This window comes from Pangasianodon hypophthalmus, chromosome 16 (genome assembly GCF_027358585.1).
Source record: "Pangasianodon hypophthalmus isolate fPanHyp1 chromosome 16, fPanHyp1.pri, whole genome shotgun sequence".
Classification (NCBI taxonomy): Eukaryota; Metazoa; Chordata; class Actinopteri; order Siluriformes; family Pangasiidae; genus Pangasianodon; species Pangasianodon hypophthalmus.
The window spans coordinates 812501-830845 of NC_069725.1; the positions used below are offsets into that span (position 1 = coordinate 812501).

General features: G+C 38.3%; 1 protein-coding gene across 2 annotated transcripts in view; it reads right to left on the bottom strand.

Annotated features, from left to right (window-relative positions):
• iqsec1a (IQ motif and Sec7 domain ArfGEF 1a) overlaps positions 1-18345 on the bottom strand; it is a 115846-nt gene that overhangs the window by 93293 nt on the left and 4208 nt on the right. For both annotated transcript variants that reach the window (XM_034311931.2, XM_053240563.1), the window contains exons 2-3: positions 11947-11979; positions 5813-5914 (exon numbers count right to left, since the gene is read on the bottom strand). In XM_034311931.2, coding sequence (XP_034167822.2) covers positions 5813-5914; positions 11947-11979 — 135 coding nt within the window. The remainder of the gene's footprint in view (positions 1-5812; positions 5915-11946; positions 11980-18345) is intronic.

Here is an 18345-nt window from a genome sequence, read left to right on the forward strand (position 1 = left end):
GCAGTTTTTATTTACACAACATATATTTTATTCTAATATTTAACGTTAGCTAAAGGAAAAAATTAGCCGTGTATTTTACCACACTGACTATTATATTTTCTATAATACTGTGAGTATGCTTGCTAGCAAACTAGCGACTGTTAGGCTAGCTAATTAAAACCAATATTCAGCTAACTAACTTTGTTTGAACGAACTTACTGCATAATTAAAACTGTAGTCAAGTTTGACCAAATACTACATTGTATAAATACAGTAGATCAGTTTACTAGTGTGTTAGCTAATGCTGAGTAGTTAAGTCCGCTAACAAGCTAGGTCACATTAGTTTACTGATGATTATAGTGTGATTCATTAGCTGAATTTCATAAACAAACTAGCTCAGTTTAAGCTGTACATAACTCAGTAGGTAAATCTGCTAGTAAACTGTAGTAGTTAACCTAACAGTAGGTTACGTATAGTTTAATTAAAACCATTAGACATGTTTGCTAGCAAGTGAACTACCAACTTAGAATAAATACTATCAAATGTAACCCAATGTTTAAGATTATTAGCAAGTTAACTAATGTTAAACTTTATAGACTTAAAACCCAGCTAGCTAGCTCATATTCAGCTAACTATTACATTGTGTAAACCAGTAGATGAGTTTACTAGCCAGTTAGCTAACGCACTAGCTGTACTAGTACAGTTTATATTGTGTAATTCAGTACACTGCGGGTAAAAACAGCATTGCGCAGGAATAAATCTGTGAGAGATTCAGTTCTTCATGCTTCAGCAACTCGGTCGCAGATCATCGCTCAGAAAGGACGTGAAAACATCTCTCAGAGGTGGAATAAAGGAGAATGAAACAAAAGCTCTGAGAGTGTTTCATCTCTCTGAGACAGAGCTCGTGCTTCCTCGTGTCGTCTTCGTCACGGTTCTGGTGTCAGAGGAAGGCAGATTCGCTTCATTATCGCCCGGATCAGAGACATGATCCATGAGGAATAAAAGGAATAATTCACGCTGTGAGAATTACACGAATATGAATGATGTGAAGAATGAGATGTTATCATACTGAGTTTCTACTCAATCTAACATCTTGATGTTTCCTCTCAGGACATAGGGACGGGAACATCACCGATTCCTCGATCGATTTCGCATCAATACTCAAAACATACAAAGCTTTATTTTGGAGATACAGTTCTGTGTAAAAGTCTTAGACACATGTAAAGAAACGCTGTAGAGCAAAGATGCCTTCAAAAATAATGAAATTAAATGTTTCTACATTAAAAAAATCCTATAAAGAGCAGTAAACAGTAATAAATGAAACAAAGTCAGTATTTAATGTGACGACCCTTTGCTTTAAAAAATAAAAAACAGTATCTGAGGTGCAGTGTGTGCAGTTTTCTAAGGAAATGAGCTGGAAGTGTTACTGAGCATCTTGCAGAAGCAGCCACAGTTCTTCTGGAGACTTTGACTGTCGACTCGCTTCTTATTTCTGCAGCGAAACCCAGCAGCCTTCATTATGTTTTTATCTGAAAAGTGTCTCTTATGGAATCTGCTGCTTTCTTTACTGACATACAAACATTTTTCTGTAACATTTCATTTTGTGCTGGAAAACTAATGTTTGGAATCTAAAATATTTTTGTACTGAATCAATAATGTAGAAGTCAGAAAATAAACATCTATAACACACGCATAAACACACATAAAAGTATTAATAATATCAACTATACCTAATATTCTAATCTAACAAGCAACAAAGCGAGAGTTTATTTTCTACGTACGTGCCTCTATTTTTTTTCATTCTATACACATTAGGTATGACTCTATATATAAGCGTTGAATCTAAACCATCGTCTCAGACCATTGCTCGGATAACTGTCATGCATTGAGTAGTTGATCAGACTAATACATTCACTAATCAACGTTATGAGGATGTCAGCATCACTAAACTGTCTCTCTGACTCTGAGTTCTGATCCTGATAAAGCGTTTCTGTGCGTAAATATGGAGACGATTTAACACAGACCTTCAGCCGTCTGTATGAGTACACCTTTAGAGTTAGATTTCACCATAACGATCTCCAACATGAGATATCATGAGATATCATGAGACAGAGCTTTTTAAAACGAAGCTCTTTTCTCAGACCCGATGACCCGGAAGTGTGTCGTATGCAGATATCCGTATCCGTAGTCTCACAGTCAGCTCACGCTGTGTGATTTCAGCTCTGTAGCTTCTCTACCTCAGTGGTGTAATAATAACCTGCTGGAAAATCTCCTTCACTGACCTGAGAACAGTCTCACAGCCGTCCAGCTTTACGGTCAGTTTTTACCTCTGAGTGTAAAACAATCATAAAAATCCCTCAGCGATTAGTCCGTCTCTCTCTCTGTCTCTCTCTCTGTCTCTCTGTCTGTCTCTCTCTCTCTATGTCTCTCTGTCTCTCTCTCTGTCTCTCTCTCTCTGTCTCTCTCTCTGTCTCTCTGTCTGTCTCTCTCTCTCTATCTCTCTCTGTCTCTCTCTCTGTCTCTCTCTCTCTATCTCTCTCTGTCTCTCTGTCTGTCTCTCTCTCTGTCTCTCTCTCTGTCTCTCTGTCTGTCTCTCTCTCTCTATCTCTGTTTCTCTCTCTGTCTATCTCTCTCTCTCTGTCTGTCTCTCTGTGTGTCTCTCTGTCTCTCTCTCTGTCTCTCTCGCTGTCTCTCTCTCTCTCTGTGTCTCTCTCTCTGTGTGTCTCTCTGTCTGTCTCTCTCTCTGTCTCTCTCTCTCTGTCTGTCTCTCTCTCTCTGTGTCTCTTTGTCTGTCTCTCTCTCTCTCTGTCTCTCTCTCTCTGTCTGTCTCTCTCTCTCTCTGTCTCCTTCTCTGTCTCTCTCTCTGTCTGTCTCTCTCTCTCTGTCTGTCTCTCTCTCTGTCTGTCTCTCTCTCTCTCTGTCTCTCTCTCTGTCTCTCTTTCTGTCTGTCTCTCTCTCTGTCTCTCTCTCTGTCTGTCTGTCTTTCTCTCTGTCTCTCTCCTTCTGTCTTTCTCTCTGTCTCTCTCCTTCTGTCTTTCTCTCTGTCTATCTGTATGTATGTCGCTCTCTCTCTCTCTTTGTCTGTCTCTCTACCTGTCTGTCTGTCTCTATCTCCCTCTCTGTCCTTATCTTTCTCTCTGTGTGTCTCTCTCTCCCTCTGTCTTTCTTTCTCTCTCTCTCTCTCTCTCTCTCTGTCTTTCTCTCATTATCTCTGTTTCTTTCTCTCTCCCTCTGTCGGTATCTCTGTCTTTCTTTCTCTGTGACTCTCAGTCTTTCTCTTTGTCTCTCTCTTGCCCTTTGCACCTCTCTCTGCTTTTTATCTCTCTGTCTCTATCTGTCTCTCTCTTTTCACTCAGCATCTCTGTCGCTGTCTTTCTTTTTCTCTCTCTGTTCTCCTGTGTCTCTCTCTCTTGCTCTCTTGCACTCTCAATCTCCTTGTCTCTGTCTGTATGCATGCTTTATTTCTTTCTTCATCTCTTTTTCCCTGTCTCTCTCTCTCTAATGTATTTTCCACTCCACGCTTTCATGCAGTCCTTCACGTCTCCTCAGGAGCAGGAGTAAATCAGGGTGTCTGCTCACCGGAGCCCATTTCAGTGATTAATCGTTCCTGCAGCGGCGACTCCAGCGCCTGTAAATATACTTCTATACGTTTCTATTATAAACTTCTGCACCAGGCAGAGACACGGGTTATTCCTGCAAAGAGAAAACGGAAAACTACATTCCAGAAAAAATCCCAACCAACCTGCAACCTGTGATCAGATGTAATACTTTCAAACAACTGAACTCTCTAATCTTTAACACTATCTAGTTTTAGTTAAACAGATCAGACCAGGCTGATGCTGTGTTATAGCTGTAGAGTAGATTATAGATGTATTCGTGTTCAGGCTTTGGGTCTCAATACATTGGTGTTGAATCTGTGATGTAAATTCACTCACTGAAAACTTTACTGCATTTTAGTTTAGAATATATAAAACATTAGTGACTTAACAAAAGCTAGGACCTGGAGGAGTAACATATTCCCAAATATTCATTCATTCATTCATTCATTCATTAGATGTGAATCTACATGATGAATTCACGCCCAATCATTTGCCGTGACGAATATCACAACTCTATTTAACTCTATTTACATTCTAATATAGGTCATAATGAATAAAGATTAATGCATAATGAATAAACGATGAATAAACAAGTGTCTAATTTGGAATTTACTGAACAAACACCAAGACTAACACCAAAACTAAACCCTTTTAATGTCTTCCTTAAGATACAGTGTTAACAAAATACCTATATAACCAATAGCCAATAAAGATTATATAATAAATGCACGATCGTAACTTATTTTTAATGATCAGAAATAAAAGCATATTAAAATTATGTCAGCACAACATTATTTTTAAACTCACTTTGACCCAAATTGTTATTGTTAATGATAATGCCTGAGACTTTGTAGTAAGGTGCAACAATTAATCGATTTTGAATCGAAATCGCAATTTCTAAAAGTGTGGTTCATACACCGCAATAGGTGCGATTCGAGGTGCGAGTCACCTGATAAGTGTGTAACCCCTTAAATAACAAAACATGAAAGTAGACTGGCGATGTAAAGTCTCGCTCGACTCCAACAACATGATACGTAGCCTCGCTGACCTACGAGAGGACGAGTTGCTGCCGTCACGTGAAGGAAGCAAGCGCTAGTCAGCAGCAAAGATGGCGGAGGCTAGCAGTAGTGAGCCTAATGTAACGAATCTAACTAAAAGAGTGAAGACGACTTTACAGCCAAACGAAACTGCACATAAAACAGTACAAACCTCTCGCTGTAACACCACAAACGTACTCCGCCATCTCAGACAAATGCTTCCACAAATCACAACATGATAAATGTTTAGCTGATCAGAATAGAAGAAAAGAAAAGGCATTTAAATCGAAATGTTCACAGGTAGATTTCTTTTCTGGATTGTGTAACCCTAACTTTTAGCACCAACACCAGGCAGAAACACTGTTTTTCTGACTACAAGCAAAGCCTTAAACATAAACCAACTTCAGCATAAACTCAACTTTAACATAAACACGGAACTTCATCGAAATCGTAACTAAACACAACTGACAGAATTATTTTATCATCGCTAAATCATAACAAAACTAAAAATAACAGATTTGTAAATTCACTCGATATAAACACGGCCGTGAAGCAGGACACTCTTAAAGAGAGTTTCTTAAAGGGAATTAGACAAGCTGATTTGATTGGATATCACAGTAGCACACCTAGCCACGCCTCCTTGAGATAACTCCGCCTCTTTTTTTTACAATTACGTCAAACAGTGATCACAAAAATACCACTTATATACTCACTTCTCTTTATTAAACACCCTCTAGTCAACACTTCAGAGAAAAACCGCAAGCTTTCTTTCTCGAAACCGATGACATGAAATGAATTAGAGAACAAAAATATGTTTTCTTTTTTGTCAAACCTGCAGATTGCTTTCCTTCCTCCTCACATTCTTACAGATTTAAGTGAGATCTGAAGCAGCCATTCCCTTACGCTAAGTGTCTTCAAATACGACTTACCATCAGACCAGTTATTCAGCACAATGTCAAATCCTATTTGAAGAAAAAAGCAAACAGGAAGGACGTAATGAACGTAAACATCGTAATCAAGACGAGGTCCCTCTCAGGCTAGAACCTCCGAAAACATCTCAGACTTAAACTTGTTATTATCGATCGCAGAGCCACCTAAAACGCTTTACACAACACCACTGAATACAATGAAATCACGCCTGAGGACACGACGTGTGTGAGGAAAGAGTGAAGAGAAAAGAGCAGCAGATGTACAGACCTGAAGGAAGTGGATTTCCACTGGCGACAGGGAAAAGTTCTCCTGCATAACGCTGATACGCTGCTGCTGCTGGAGGTTTCCACAGGAAGTGAGGCGTGTCTCCTACACACAGCAAGATAAAGAAATACACTATACACACTTTCAAAAGACCATACACTCCTAGCATCTAAAGATATATCGTCAAGTCACAGTATTTAAGTCTGTTATACTTGATGCTACGTACGTCATTACTGATATGCTATATAACATAAAAAATTTTTAAATATATCATTATGAATAAATCATACGTCACCATGGATACTTTATACGTCATCACAGACTCGTAATACATCATTGCAGATACATTGTGCGTCATCACAGATTTGTAATACGTCGTTACGGATACGTCATATTTCATTATGAATACATCATTCAGCACATCATCAGTGATATATCAGATTTCATCACCAGTTCATCTGATTTCATCACTGATACATAACAGCTCATTTTTATATTCTGGTTTATGGTTGTGAAGAGGAGAGAGATTTAAAAAAACACCTACGCTGGAACGTACACTGTGAATGAAAGCTGCAGGAAATTCTAGGAGACTTGTTCTGGATGCACGATTAAAAAAAACTGCCGAATTGCTCAGTGCTGTAATCTCAACCTGGATTTTAAAAAAGGCTCAAAACAGTCGAAAGCGAGAGAGAATTTTTACTCCATGAGCACGGAGCGATCCTGAGGTGGCATTCCGCTTTATGGAGCAGGTGTATGCTCTTAACAGCTGTGTGTATGGAATACTGCCGGCTGATGAGAAAAAGGTTTTTTTTTTTGTAGAGCCACCATGTTGGACATGAAGTTCACTTAAACACAACACAACACAAAAACTAATACAGATTCAGGTACTTCATACGTAATGATGTATAATTTTTCCATGAGGTATCACATGTTGTTGAGATGATGTGTGATGTAGACATAGCAAAATGTGTACCAAAATTATCAATGTGTGTGTCACGAAGCATCATTAATGACACGTGAAGTAACCGTCATCACTGATTCATTATACGTCATCACTGACGCATCGTACGTCATCAGAGATACATCGTACGTCATCACGGGTACATTGTACGTCATCACGGACACATCGTATGTCATCACGGATACATTGTACGTCATCACGGATACATCGTACGTCATCACGGATACATCGTACGTCATCAAGGATACATCATACGTCATCACTGACACATCGTACGTCATCACAGACACATCGTACGTCATCACAGATACATCATACGTCATCAAGGATACATCATACGTCATCACTGACACATCGTACGTCATCACAGATACATCGTACGTCATTACGGATACATCGTACATCATCAAGGATACATTCATCATGGATACACTGTACGTCATCAAGGATACATCATAAGTCATCACCAACACATCGTACGTCATCACAGATACATCATATGTCATCACCGACACATCGTACGTCATCAAGGATACATCGTACGTCATCACGGATACATTGTACGTCATCAAGGATACATCGTACGTCATCACCGACACATTGTACGTCATCACTGACACATCGTACGTCATCAAGGATACATCGTACGTCATCACGGATACATTGTACGTCATCAAGGATACATCGTACGTCATCACTGACACATCGTACGTCATCAAGGATACATCGTACGTCATCACGGATACATCGTACCTCATCAAGGATACATCGTACCTCATCAAGGATACATCGTACGTCATCAAGGATACATCGTATGTCATCAAGGATACATCGTACGTCATCACCGACACATCGTACGTCATTACAGATACATCTTACGTCATCACTGACACATTTTACTTCATCATGGATACATCTTACATCTTAGGAGAGGAGAGAACAGATGGCTTGGCCCGGTGCATGCTGGAAAATGGCTGTACACGATACAGAGATGGACGAGGCAGAAGGTCAGAGGAGAACAGACGGTGAGAAGGTAATGAGGGTGGAATAAACTCACAGCGGCCCATAAATACCCACAATGCACTTCAGTCAGGAGTGTAAGAGTTTAATCACCACATCAGGGTGAGTTACGACCCGCTTTCACCGCGCCGCGTCCTTCTGAGTACAGACAGGAAGTGAAAGATGTGGCTAACGGACGTAAACAAACCGACTGACCGCCTGAACATCCTGCAGATCAACATGAAACACCAGAGTTCAGCTGCACACGGTGTTTAACCAAAAACCAAAAACCACAGTAATGTCAGAACCACGAGTCCTCAGAGAGGAACAAATACATCTCACCAGGGAGGAGACTGATTACTAACAAAAGGAACGGAAGGGAAGGAAAGGAAAGGAAGGAAGGAAGGAAGGAAGGAAGGAAGGAAAGGAAAGGAAAGGAAAGGAAAGGAAGGAAGGAAGGAAGGAAGGAAGGAAGGAAAAAGAAGATGGAAAGGAAGAAAGCTAGGGAAAAAAACAAAGACAGAAAGATAAAAAATAAGAAAGAAAGAAAGAGAAAGGAAGGAAGGAAAAAGGAAAGAAAGAAAAAGAAAATGGAAAGGAACAAAGCTAGGGAAAAGAACAAACGCAGAATGATAAAAAAAATAAGAAAGAAAGAAAGAAAGAAAGAAAGAAAGAAAAGAAGGAAGGATGGAAGGAAGGAAGGAAGGGAAAGAAAATGGAAAGGATGAAATCTAGGGAAAAGAACAAAGACAGGAAGATAAAAAATAAGAAAGAAGGAATGAATGAAGGAAGGAAAAGTAAGATGGAAAGAAAGATAAGAAAGAGAGGTAGGAAGGAAAAAGGAAAGAAAGAAAAACAAAATGGAAAGAAAGAAAGCTAGGGATAAGAACAAATGCAGAAAGATAAATATAAGAAAGAAAGAAAGAAAGAAAGAAAGAAAGAAAGAAAGAGAAAGGAAGGAAAAAGGAAAGAAAGAAAAAGAAAATGGAAAGGATGAAATCTAGGGAAAAGAACAAAAACAGGAAGATAAAAAAATAAGAAAGAAAGAAAGAAAGAAAGAAGGAACTGTCTTTATCCTTGCTTAATTAACAGCTTTGTAAAACTTTTGAGAAACTGTTTATTTATTTATTTATTAATTTTATGAATCTTAAATGGTTTTATTTTTTCCTCAAATGCTGGAATTTTTTTCTTAACTGCATCAACGTTTTTAAAGGGCGCTGATTAGTGTTGCTTCTTCTTTATTCTTTATTATAAAATAATAAACGTTTATGTGCTATCTTTCTCCCGCTCTCCTCCTCCGGCTTCCTCAGCAGTCTACACTCGACTCAAATGTTGTTCCAGTTTTTTATAATCGCGTGAATTCCACTTTATTCCTCAGAGACTTTTTATTAGCCATTATAAATCATCTGTCTCCAGACTGTACATGAATAAAACATTTAATATCATACGCTGAAAAAAATCCCACACACTCTGATCACTGAGACACAGCGGGAGCTTTTAAAGCTGCAGTGTGTGTCATCAGCGTCCGCAGGTTTACACTGAACATCCGGGGAAAAAAGTTCAAAATAAAATCAAACCTGAGATAAAAATAGAACAACTGAAACAGATAGAGTATAATATCCCATGTAGGAAACTGTCCAGTGGAGAAACGTCTATCGGATGTATTATTTATTGAGCCGTAACTGGATCCTGGGAGTTAAACGTCTCGGAATGTTCCGGATATTCTTCATTTCCAGATCAATAGAAACACGAAAGGGAATTTTTCTGGGAAAAGCAGGAATCAGTGGAGTCTCAAAAAAATCAGCAGATAATGCAGATCAAGCTCTCTCTCTCTCTCTCTCTCTCTCCCTCTCTCTCTCTGTCTGTGTGTGTGAGTGTGTGTGTGAGTGTGTGCGTGTGTGTGTGTGTGTGTGTGTGTGTGTGTGTGTGTGTGTTAAGGCTCACACCCTGCTGTTCCTAACAATCTGCTGCTCCAAATGCCGCATCTGCTCAAATCTACTGTACAACTTCACCAAGATCACAAAGAGAGAGTGAGAATGTGGAGAAAGAAAGAAAGAAAGAAAGAAAGAAAGGAAGGAAGATAAAAATAAGAAAGTCAGTAAGAAAGAAAGAAAGAATGAAAAGGAAGTAAGGAAGGAAGGAAAAGTAAGATGGAAAGAAAGATAAAAATAAGGAGGGAGAGGATAAAATGAAGAAGAAGGCATAGAGATATAATATAATATAATAAACTTGTGAAATACAGAATCAAGATTTGTGAAAAATGGCTAGAATAATAAATAAATAAGCTAAAATAAAGGAAAAACTAATTACGAGTGAAGAGAGAAAGAGTACAAGTAAAAAAAAATTTAAATAGAAGAAATAGACAAAAAATAGACAGAATAAAGAAAGAATAAAAACAAATATATGGAAAAGACAGAAAATAGCAAAAAGAAAAAAGGAAAAGAGTGAGAAATTGGAAAAGAAGAAAGAGAGAGAGAGAGAGAGAGAGAGAGAGAGTGTCCATATGTGCACAAGGAAACACTCTGTAGCTCTGTGTCTGTGTGTGTGTGTGTGTGTGTGTGTCTGTGTGTGTGTCTGTGTGTGTGTGTGTGTGTGTGTGTTTATTCTCTGTACAATGCTGAGGGAATCAAGTTATTTATAGTTTCTCTCTCACAGGTTTCAGTCACTTTAAATTATTAATAACACTGTGTCTCTGCGTTCTCTCTGTCTTTTCTCTTCATCCTCTCTGCGTTCTCTCTATGTCCTCTCTATGTCCTCTCTGTGTCCTCTCTATGTCCTCTCTGTGTCCTCTCTATGTCCTCTCTATGTCCTCTCTGTGTCCTCTCTATGTCCTCTCTGTCTTTTCTCTATGTCCTCTCTGTGTCCTCTCCATGTCCTCTCTATGTCCTCTCTGCGTTCTCTCTGCGTTCTCTCTGTCTTTTCTCTGTGTCCTCTCTGTGTCCTCTCTATGTCCTCTCTGTCTTTTCTCTATGTCCTCTCTATGTCCTCTCTGTGTCCTCTCTGTGTTCTCTCTGTCTTTTCTCTGTGCCCTCTCTGTCTTTTCTCTATGTCCTCTCTATGTCCTCTCTGTTTCCTCTCTATGTCCTCTCTGCGTTCTCTCTGCGTTCTCTCTGTCTTTTCTCTGTGTCCTCTCTATGTCCTCTCTGTCTTTTCTCTATGTCCTCTCTATGTCCTCTCTGCGTTCTCTCTGCGTTCTCTCTGTCTTTTCTCTATGTCCTCTCTATGTCCTCTCTGTGTCCTCTCCATGTCCTCTCTATGTCCTCTCTGCGTTCTCTCTGTCTTTTCTCTATGTCCTCTCTATGTCCTCTCTGTGTCCTCTCTGCGTTCTCTCTGTCTTTTCTCTGTGCCCTCTCTGTCTTTTCTCTATGTCCTCTCTGTGTCCTCTCTATGTCCTCTCTATGTCCTCTCTGCGTTCTCTCTGCGTTCTTGTTGTCTTTTCTCTATGTCCTCTCTATGTCCTCTCGGTGTCCTCTCTATGTCCTCTCTGTGTCCTCTCTGCGTTCTCTCTGTCTTTTCTCTGCGTCCTCTCTGTGTCCTCTCTGCGTTCTCTCTGCGTTCTCTCTGTCTTTTCTCTGTGTCCTCTCTGTGTCCTCTCTGCGTCCTCTCTGTGTCCTCTCTGCGTTCTCTCTGCGTTCTCTCTGTCTTTTCTCTATGTCCTCTCTGTCTTTTCTCTATGTCCTCTCTATGTCCTCTCTGTGTCCTCTCTATGTCCTCTCTGTGTCCTCTCTGTCTTTTCTCTATGTCCTCTCTGTGTCCTCTCTATGTCCTCTCTGTGTCCTCTCTGCGTTCTCTCTGTCTTTTCTCTGTGTCCTCTCTGTGTCCTCTCTGCGTTCTTGTTGTCTTTTCTTTGTGTTCTCTCTGCGTTCTTTCTCAGTGAGAGAACAGAGCTGTGTTTATAAATATATTATAAATCACTTTAAGACTTTATCAGTTTCTGCAGTAATTTTTTTCTTTTTTCAGGTTGGTAACAAAACTGTCTTCAGAGTTTCTGCTGGAATCATTTACAAGAGCTGACTCTTAATGCGTTGTAGGGCTTTCAATAAAATCTTATATTCTGGAAAAATAATAACAAGGATAACAATATGTTCCATTTATATTTCTAACACTCAAAGTCACTGAATATTAAAAAAATATATTATTAATAATGGAAGAAATGAAATTTGAAAAAGTTACACACCTGACCATCCTCATCGAGCCGCTATATTCAGGTCTGAAACACACAAAAAGTAAAAAATGTTTTTAAAAATGTTATATATTGTCACTTCCTAAGAGTCTTTTTTTAACCAGTGAAATCAGAACCTGAGTGTGTGTGTGTGTGTGTGTGTGTGTACGTGGTTGTGGTTCTGATTAAAATGTACTGAATTAACAGGTGAAATTGTGTAGCAGTGAAAATAAGATAAATATAAATGTATTTTGAATGAAAACAGGAAGCTTTTACTGTATGAATGTGACTGTGGGATTTCAGATGTTTACTAAAATGATCATAAATGTATTTTAAAATGCTCTATATCTAAATATATATTTAGGGCGGGGCTATCGGACGATGTAATCAGATATCACTGATATCGTCTGACTTAATACATGATCAGTGCTAATCCTGTGTAAACGGCAAAATAATGTGTATTAGCCAACATAATGATTATATTTTATTTACATTACTTATCCTGTAAATAAGAAAAATAACAGCAGCTCAGGACAAATACTCTGAGTTATAAATGCAGTGATTCATATACTTCCAGTGCACACACATAATAAATAATATCTGACTTGATAGTTATAAATATGAACAAAAACAGTGTGTGTTCATAAGCATTAGCAAAGATATGTTTACAAAATGAAACTGATAGAAAAAAGTATTTTCATAAAGTATACTTTATTAAAATATATTTATACATAACAATAAATCAAGCTCTAGATATAAATAATAAACCTGACCGTGTAAAGCTCTCGGTCCTGATGGTGCACCATGTGGACTGATTCTATAACTGTGCATTAAGACGGACGTGTAAACTGAGAAGATGTCTAAAAGAAGCGCTTTACTGCAGCAGGACAATCGATAGGGCTGAAGGTCACCCAGGACACAGAGCAGCAAAGGAGACCAGGTTTATACCACGTGAAGAAGACGTGCCACTTTATTCCTCAACGATTCCTCTTAAAACAACGACTCGAACCTCCAACTACACAACTACACAACTACACAATCCACATCCTCAAGATTTAATGCTAATTATAATAATACACGTGTCTGAGTCATTTCTGTTATAAGTGGTGTTTTTTGAACTTTTTTTTTGGAAAAAATTGTTAATGTCTTTATAGTTAATTAACATGACTAGATTTGAGTTTCTTGTGCATTAATAAATTACAAAACATTAGCATGTGAAAGTAAAAAAGGTCACATGACAAAATAGATGGTGTAAATTGGACGTATAGTTACAAAATTAATGGTGTAAATTAAAAAAAGGGAAACAAAGAGATAAACAGACAGTAAAATGATCCTTGAGCGTCACTTTTTGATGATAAAACTTTCATCACAAATTCACACAGAAATGACAGCGACATGAACTCTGAAGGTTTCAGTCATTTTGTCACCAAACAAATAAAAAAAACTATAAGATAAAAGAAAAACATAATAGATGAATACAAATCACACCATCCCGAGTGAAGGAAAGTGAAATGGATAAATTTTCTCTCAAACCCAAAGACAGAGAGGTTTTTATTCATCATCGTTCAGGTGAGACGTGAGGAAACGCGTCTCATTAGCGACACCCTGACGGCACACTGCGTCACTCTGAAAGCAGTTCGTGTATATTTTTATCTTTCTTTTTTACAGAACACGACGTATCTGAGCAAGGAAAAATAAATCCAAATCATTCTACACAGAGGAATTTGTGTACTGAGAAAAAACTGTGGACATATTAAGCAAAGTCTGTAAATAAAAGCATTTTATAATGATAATGAATAATGAAATTAAATGTTTCTACATTAAAAAATAATACATTCTTCTTATTTTTGTAGCAAAATTCAGCAGCCTTCATTATGATTTTTGTCTCTTACATAACACTGTTCTTTAACATTTCATTTTGTGCTGGAAGACTAATGTTTGGAATCTAAAATGTTTATGTATCGACTCGATAATGTAGAAGTCAGAAAATAAACATCTATAACAAAGTTTGTACTAAAAAAATTAGTTGTGTATGTATTTATATATGAGTACATCAGTGCATGTGTACTGTATTCTTCAAAATAAATAACTGACGTGAGAAGAACGTAACGTGTTACGTGTTCATTAACACAATCTCGCATTAACGTCTGAATCCGAGGCCCTGAAGCGCTGCACCTCGGCTGGAACTCAGAACCAGCGACAGTCACATTAACATTAATGACGCAGTGTAGAAAACACTGAGCAACACTTTTTAATGAACTCTGCATAAAATTTAAAAAAAATCAAATGATGTTAAACGTCACATTAGTATTAATCTTATATATCAAGCCTTATCCTGGAAACTGCTGTGCAAAAGTCTTGACACCCTTTTTTTTATTTTTAGTACAAACTTTGTTATAGATGTTTATTTTCTGACTTCTACATTATTGATTCAGTACAAAAACATTTTAGATTCCAAACATTAGTTTTCCAGCACAAAATGAAATGTTCCAGAAAAATGTTTGTATGTCAGTAAAGAAAGCAGCAGATTCCATAAGAGACACTTTTCAGATAAAAACAGAATGAAGGCTGCTGGGTTTCGCTGCAGAAATAAGAAGCGAGTCGACAGTCAAAGTCTCCAGAAGAACTGTGGCTGCTTCTGCAAGATGCTCAGTAACACTTCCAGCTCATTTCCTTATAAAACTGCACACACTGCACCTCAGATACTGCTTTATTTATTTACAGTGAAGGATCGTCACATTAAATACTGACTTTATTTCATTTATTACTGTTTACTGCTCTTTATAGGATTTTTTTCTAAATGTAGAAACATTTAGTTTCATTATTTTTGAAGGCGTCTTTACTCTACAGCATTTCTTTACACGTGCCTTAGAGTTTTGCACAGAACTGTATGCTTATGAACCTGACACACTCTACTGTACACACACACACACACACACACACACACACACACACACACTCACACACACTATTTCCCCAGATGTGTACTCTACACACACCACAAATGAAGTGATTAAATTAACATTTAAAAATGACCTGCACTGTTTAATGAAAACCTGAAAAACAAACAGCTGTGTTTTTTGCGATCATTCAAACCTGACAAAGCTGTACACGTGAGGGAGTTTACACGTTTTATACGTTTAGATTACTTTAATGTTAGCATTTTCGTTTCATCTGTGTTTTTATTCAGACTAAAATTCAACAAGTCTCCTGTCTAAACTCTGAGTTAAGTAGCAGTTAATCCTACATTCACGCTAACAGATAACGAGTCACTCGTGTCACATGTAGTTTGTCTCTTGTGGGCGTGGCTTGTCAGGTGACAAACAGTAGTAGCTATATATAAGTTAACAAATTAAATAACGCACTAATCTGTGTGGTTTACATGTTTTTTTTCCCACTATTGAGACCATTGAGACTTTATTTATTTTACTACATTCGTATTTGTAGATGTGTTGTACTTTATATTTAAGGGTTAGACTGAGCAGTGGGTTTGCGTGTTACGTGCTCAGCTTCATACGAACTTCATTCTCGGTTTAGATTAGTAACGCGAGCTAACTGTACTAGCTACGTACACTCACCAGAGACAATGACGATCTCTGTTACTTCCTTCCAGCTTTATTTTTCTTCCGAACGTCTCTGTACACGTTTAATAACGAGAAGTCGTATATGACAGGAGAAGATGAAACCACGCTTAAGTTTTTGTGTTAAACAGTAAACAGGAACTAACTGCAGGTAGGAACTAAAGTTGTGAGCGGGGAACTGAAGAAACGTCGGAGGATCGATCCGAGATAATTGTTTGGATTTTTTGCTTTATAACATCGTACCTAATTTGCAAAGAACTGAGAAAATCTAAAATTACGCTCTCATATTCGCATAAAATATTCAGGGCGGAGCTACAGGACGATAAAATCATCTGACATGTAAAGATAGAAAAAGATAGAAACCAGGTTGATCAATGAAAAACAGGTTACCATGACGACCCTGCTGTATACAGACATGTGATGTAATCAGTCATCATGTTTGTTTGTTTGTTTGTTTGTTTGTTTTTAACAAAAGAATATTGATATAATAATTTCTAGATATCGCAAAGCTCAAAATGTCCAGTAGATTTACCTCTGGAATTTACCAAACGTTCTCAAATACACACACACACACACACACACACACACACACACACACACACACACACACATACTCTCACATCACTCGCTTTACCTCTCAAATTCACAAAAAGTTCTCAAATATACACAAAAACACATATTTACAACCTTAACTTCAAACATATTCACACAATGCAGTGTTTATATCTTACACACACACACACACACATACACACACACACACACACACAGAGCGACATGTTTGCAGAAAACACTCCATGATGTGAGTATTTTTTACATTCAGTGTAGGTGCAGTGTGTGTGTGTGTGTGTGTGTGTGTGTGTGTGTGTGAGCGTGTGTTGGAGGTAAAGTTATAAAGTCAGAGTTTTTTGTAAGTGTGAGAGATAAAACTTTCATCTTGTGTCGTGTGTGTGTGTGTGTGTGTGTGTGTGTGTGTTTGCGTCATTAAATGCGTGGTGTGTTTAGTATGCAGCTGGCTGTACTCTGGCAGGAAGGAGCATCACGTCAATGGCTAGTTGGCACGCACACACACACACAGACACAGACACACACACACACACACACACACACACACACACTGCAGCTGGGCACGTTTCATTCACTGGGTCATTTGGAATGAAAATGTCAGTGTGTGTCGGAAAGATCATGCTACGTCGCTTCTGGTGGGCGGAGCTGTAATCTATCTCTTTCTTCTCTCTCTCTCTCACACACACATTCTCACATACACACACACACACACTCACACACACACACACAGCTTCCTGTAATTGAACCCTGGTGTCCTGACAGCACTTCAGGACAACAAAATATAATGAATTATAAACATGCGTCAGGTTTGACATTTTACTCTGAATAAAGTTTCATCCTGATCAGCAGCTTTGGCTGTTTTGGTGCTAATACACTGACTGGACACTTTATTAGGAACACATTCATGTCATCAGCCAATCAGACAAACACACGTGGTGTGAAAAACAAAAGCCATGCAGTGAGCGGCAGCCGTGTTGATGAGCGAGCTGATGAGCGAGTCCAGAGGAGAACGAGACGACGGGAATCATGTCATCATGGACACCTTGTGGAAGCCATGAAGAATTGAGGCCGTTCTTTGTTTAAGGTTTTCTGCACTTTCTGAGCACGAGCTCGTCTGTAGAAGATGGAAAGTTCTGGATGCGATGAGAGAAATATGATTGTTTATACAATATTAACCTGAATTTGATTAAACCTGCAGAAGAAATGTCACAACGTCTCATCAAAATGTTTGCGTTTACACAACCGGACACGCCTCTCCACCAACCAATCAGCATTCACCGACGCGTAGTTAGCTTGTGGCACATCTCTGCTAATCACGGTTACCCATGATTCCCCTCTCTACGTCACGACACAAATACGCAAACACGTGTATTAAAACAGAAGTATAAACCAGACTTAAAGTGGAGTCCTACCCTTATTATTATTATTATTATTATTATTATTATTATTATTATTATTATTATTATTATTGTTATTATGGTGTTCCTAATAATGTGGCTGGTGAGTGTACATACTGTATATTGTTAGGAAACTGATTTGTTTTCTTCCTGTGATAAAGACTGAGATTAAAGCAGAATTTAAATACTGTAGTTAATTTTTTAAACAATCCTGTCTTCTCTGATCTGCGTATCGATGCTAACGTTAAAGCTTCTCGGTTTGAGAACGTTTCCTTTAGTAATGTTAGCACTCTTGCTAATTACAGTGATGTCATTCTGTGTCTTGTTTGGCTAATATACAGTAGTGTGTGCACTTAACATCAACTGTAGAAGATTCACTGAACTATAAACATCACGGGCCGAGAAACAGACACGGCAAAGCTACGCTAAGAACATTTACACAAAGATCTGATGCTCCGTTCAAGAAGGAAAAAATTTAAGGAAGTTTTCAGTTTTAGTGACTCAAATCTAAATTAACTCTAACAATAAACCAAAACTAATATATGACTATAACCAGGTTCTACATTCACCAAAACATTCAGAGCAAAACTTTTGGATTGTTTGCTATTTGGTTTGGTTTGATTTCACACTGGACATAATTAAACAAACCAAAAAAAGCACCAAAAAAATCAACAAAACCACAGGACTAAAGCTTGGACACTTCATGAAGAGTGGTGGAAAAGGTTCTCTGCTCTGAGGAGAACAAAACAAAACTTTTTCAACCTTAAACGGCGCGATAACTGGTGGAAACCCGACATGTTTAGAACATCATTCGCACTGTGATGCATGGTGGTGGTAGCATCCTATTAACCCCCTCTTTACTTTGTCCA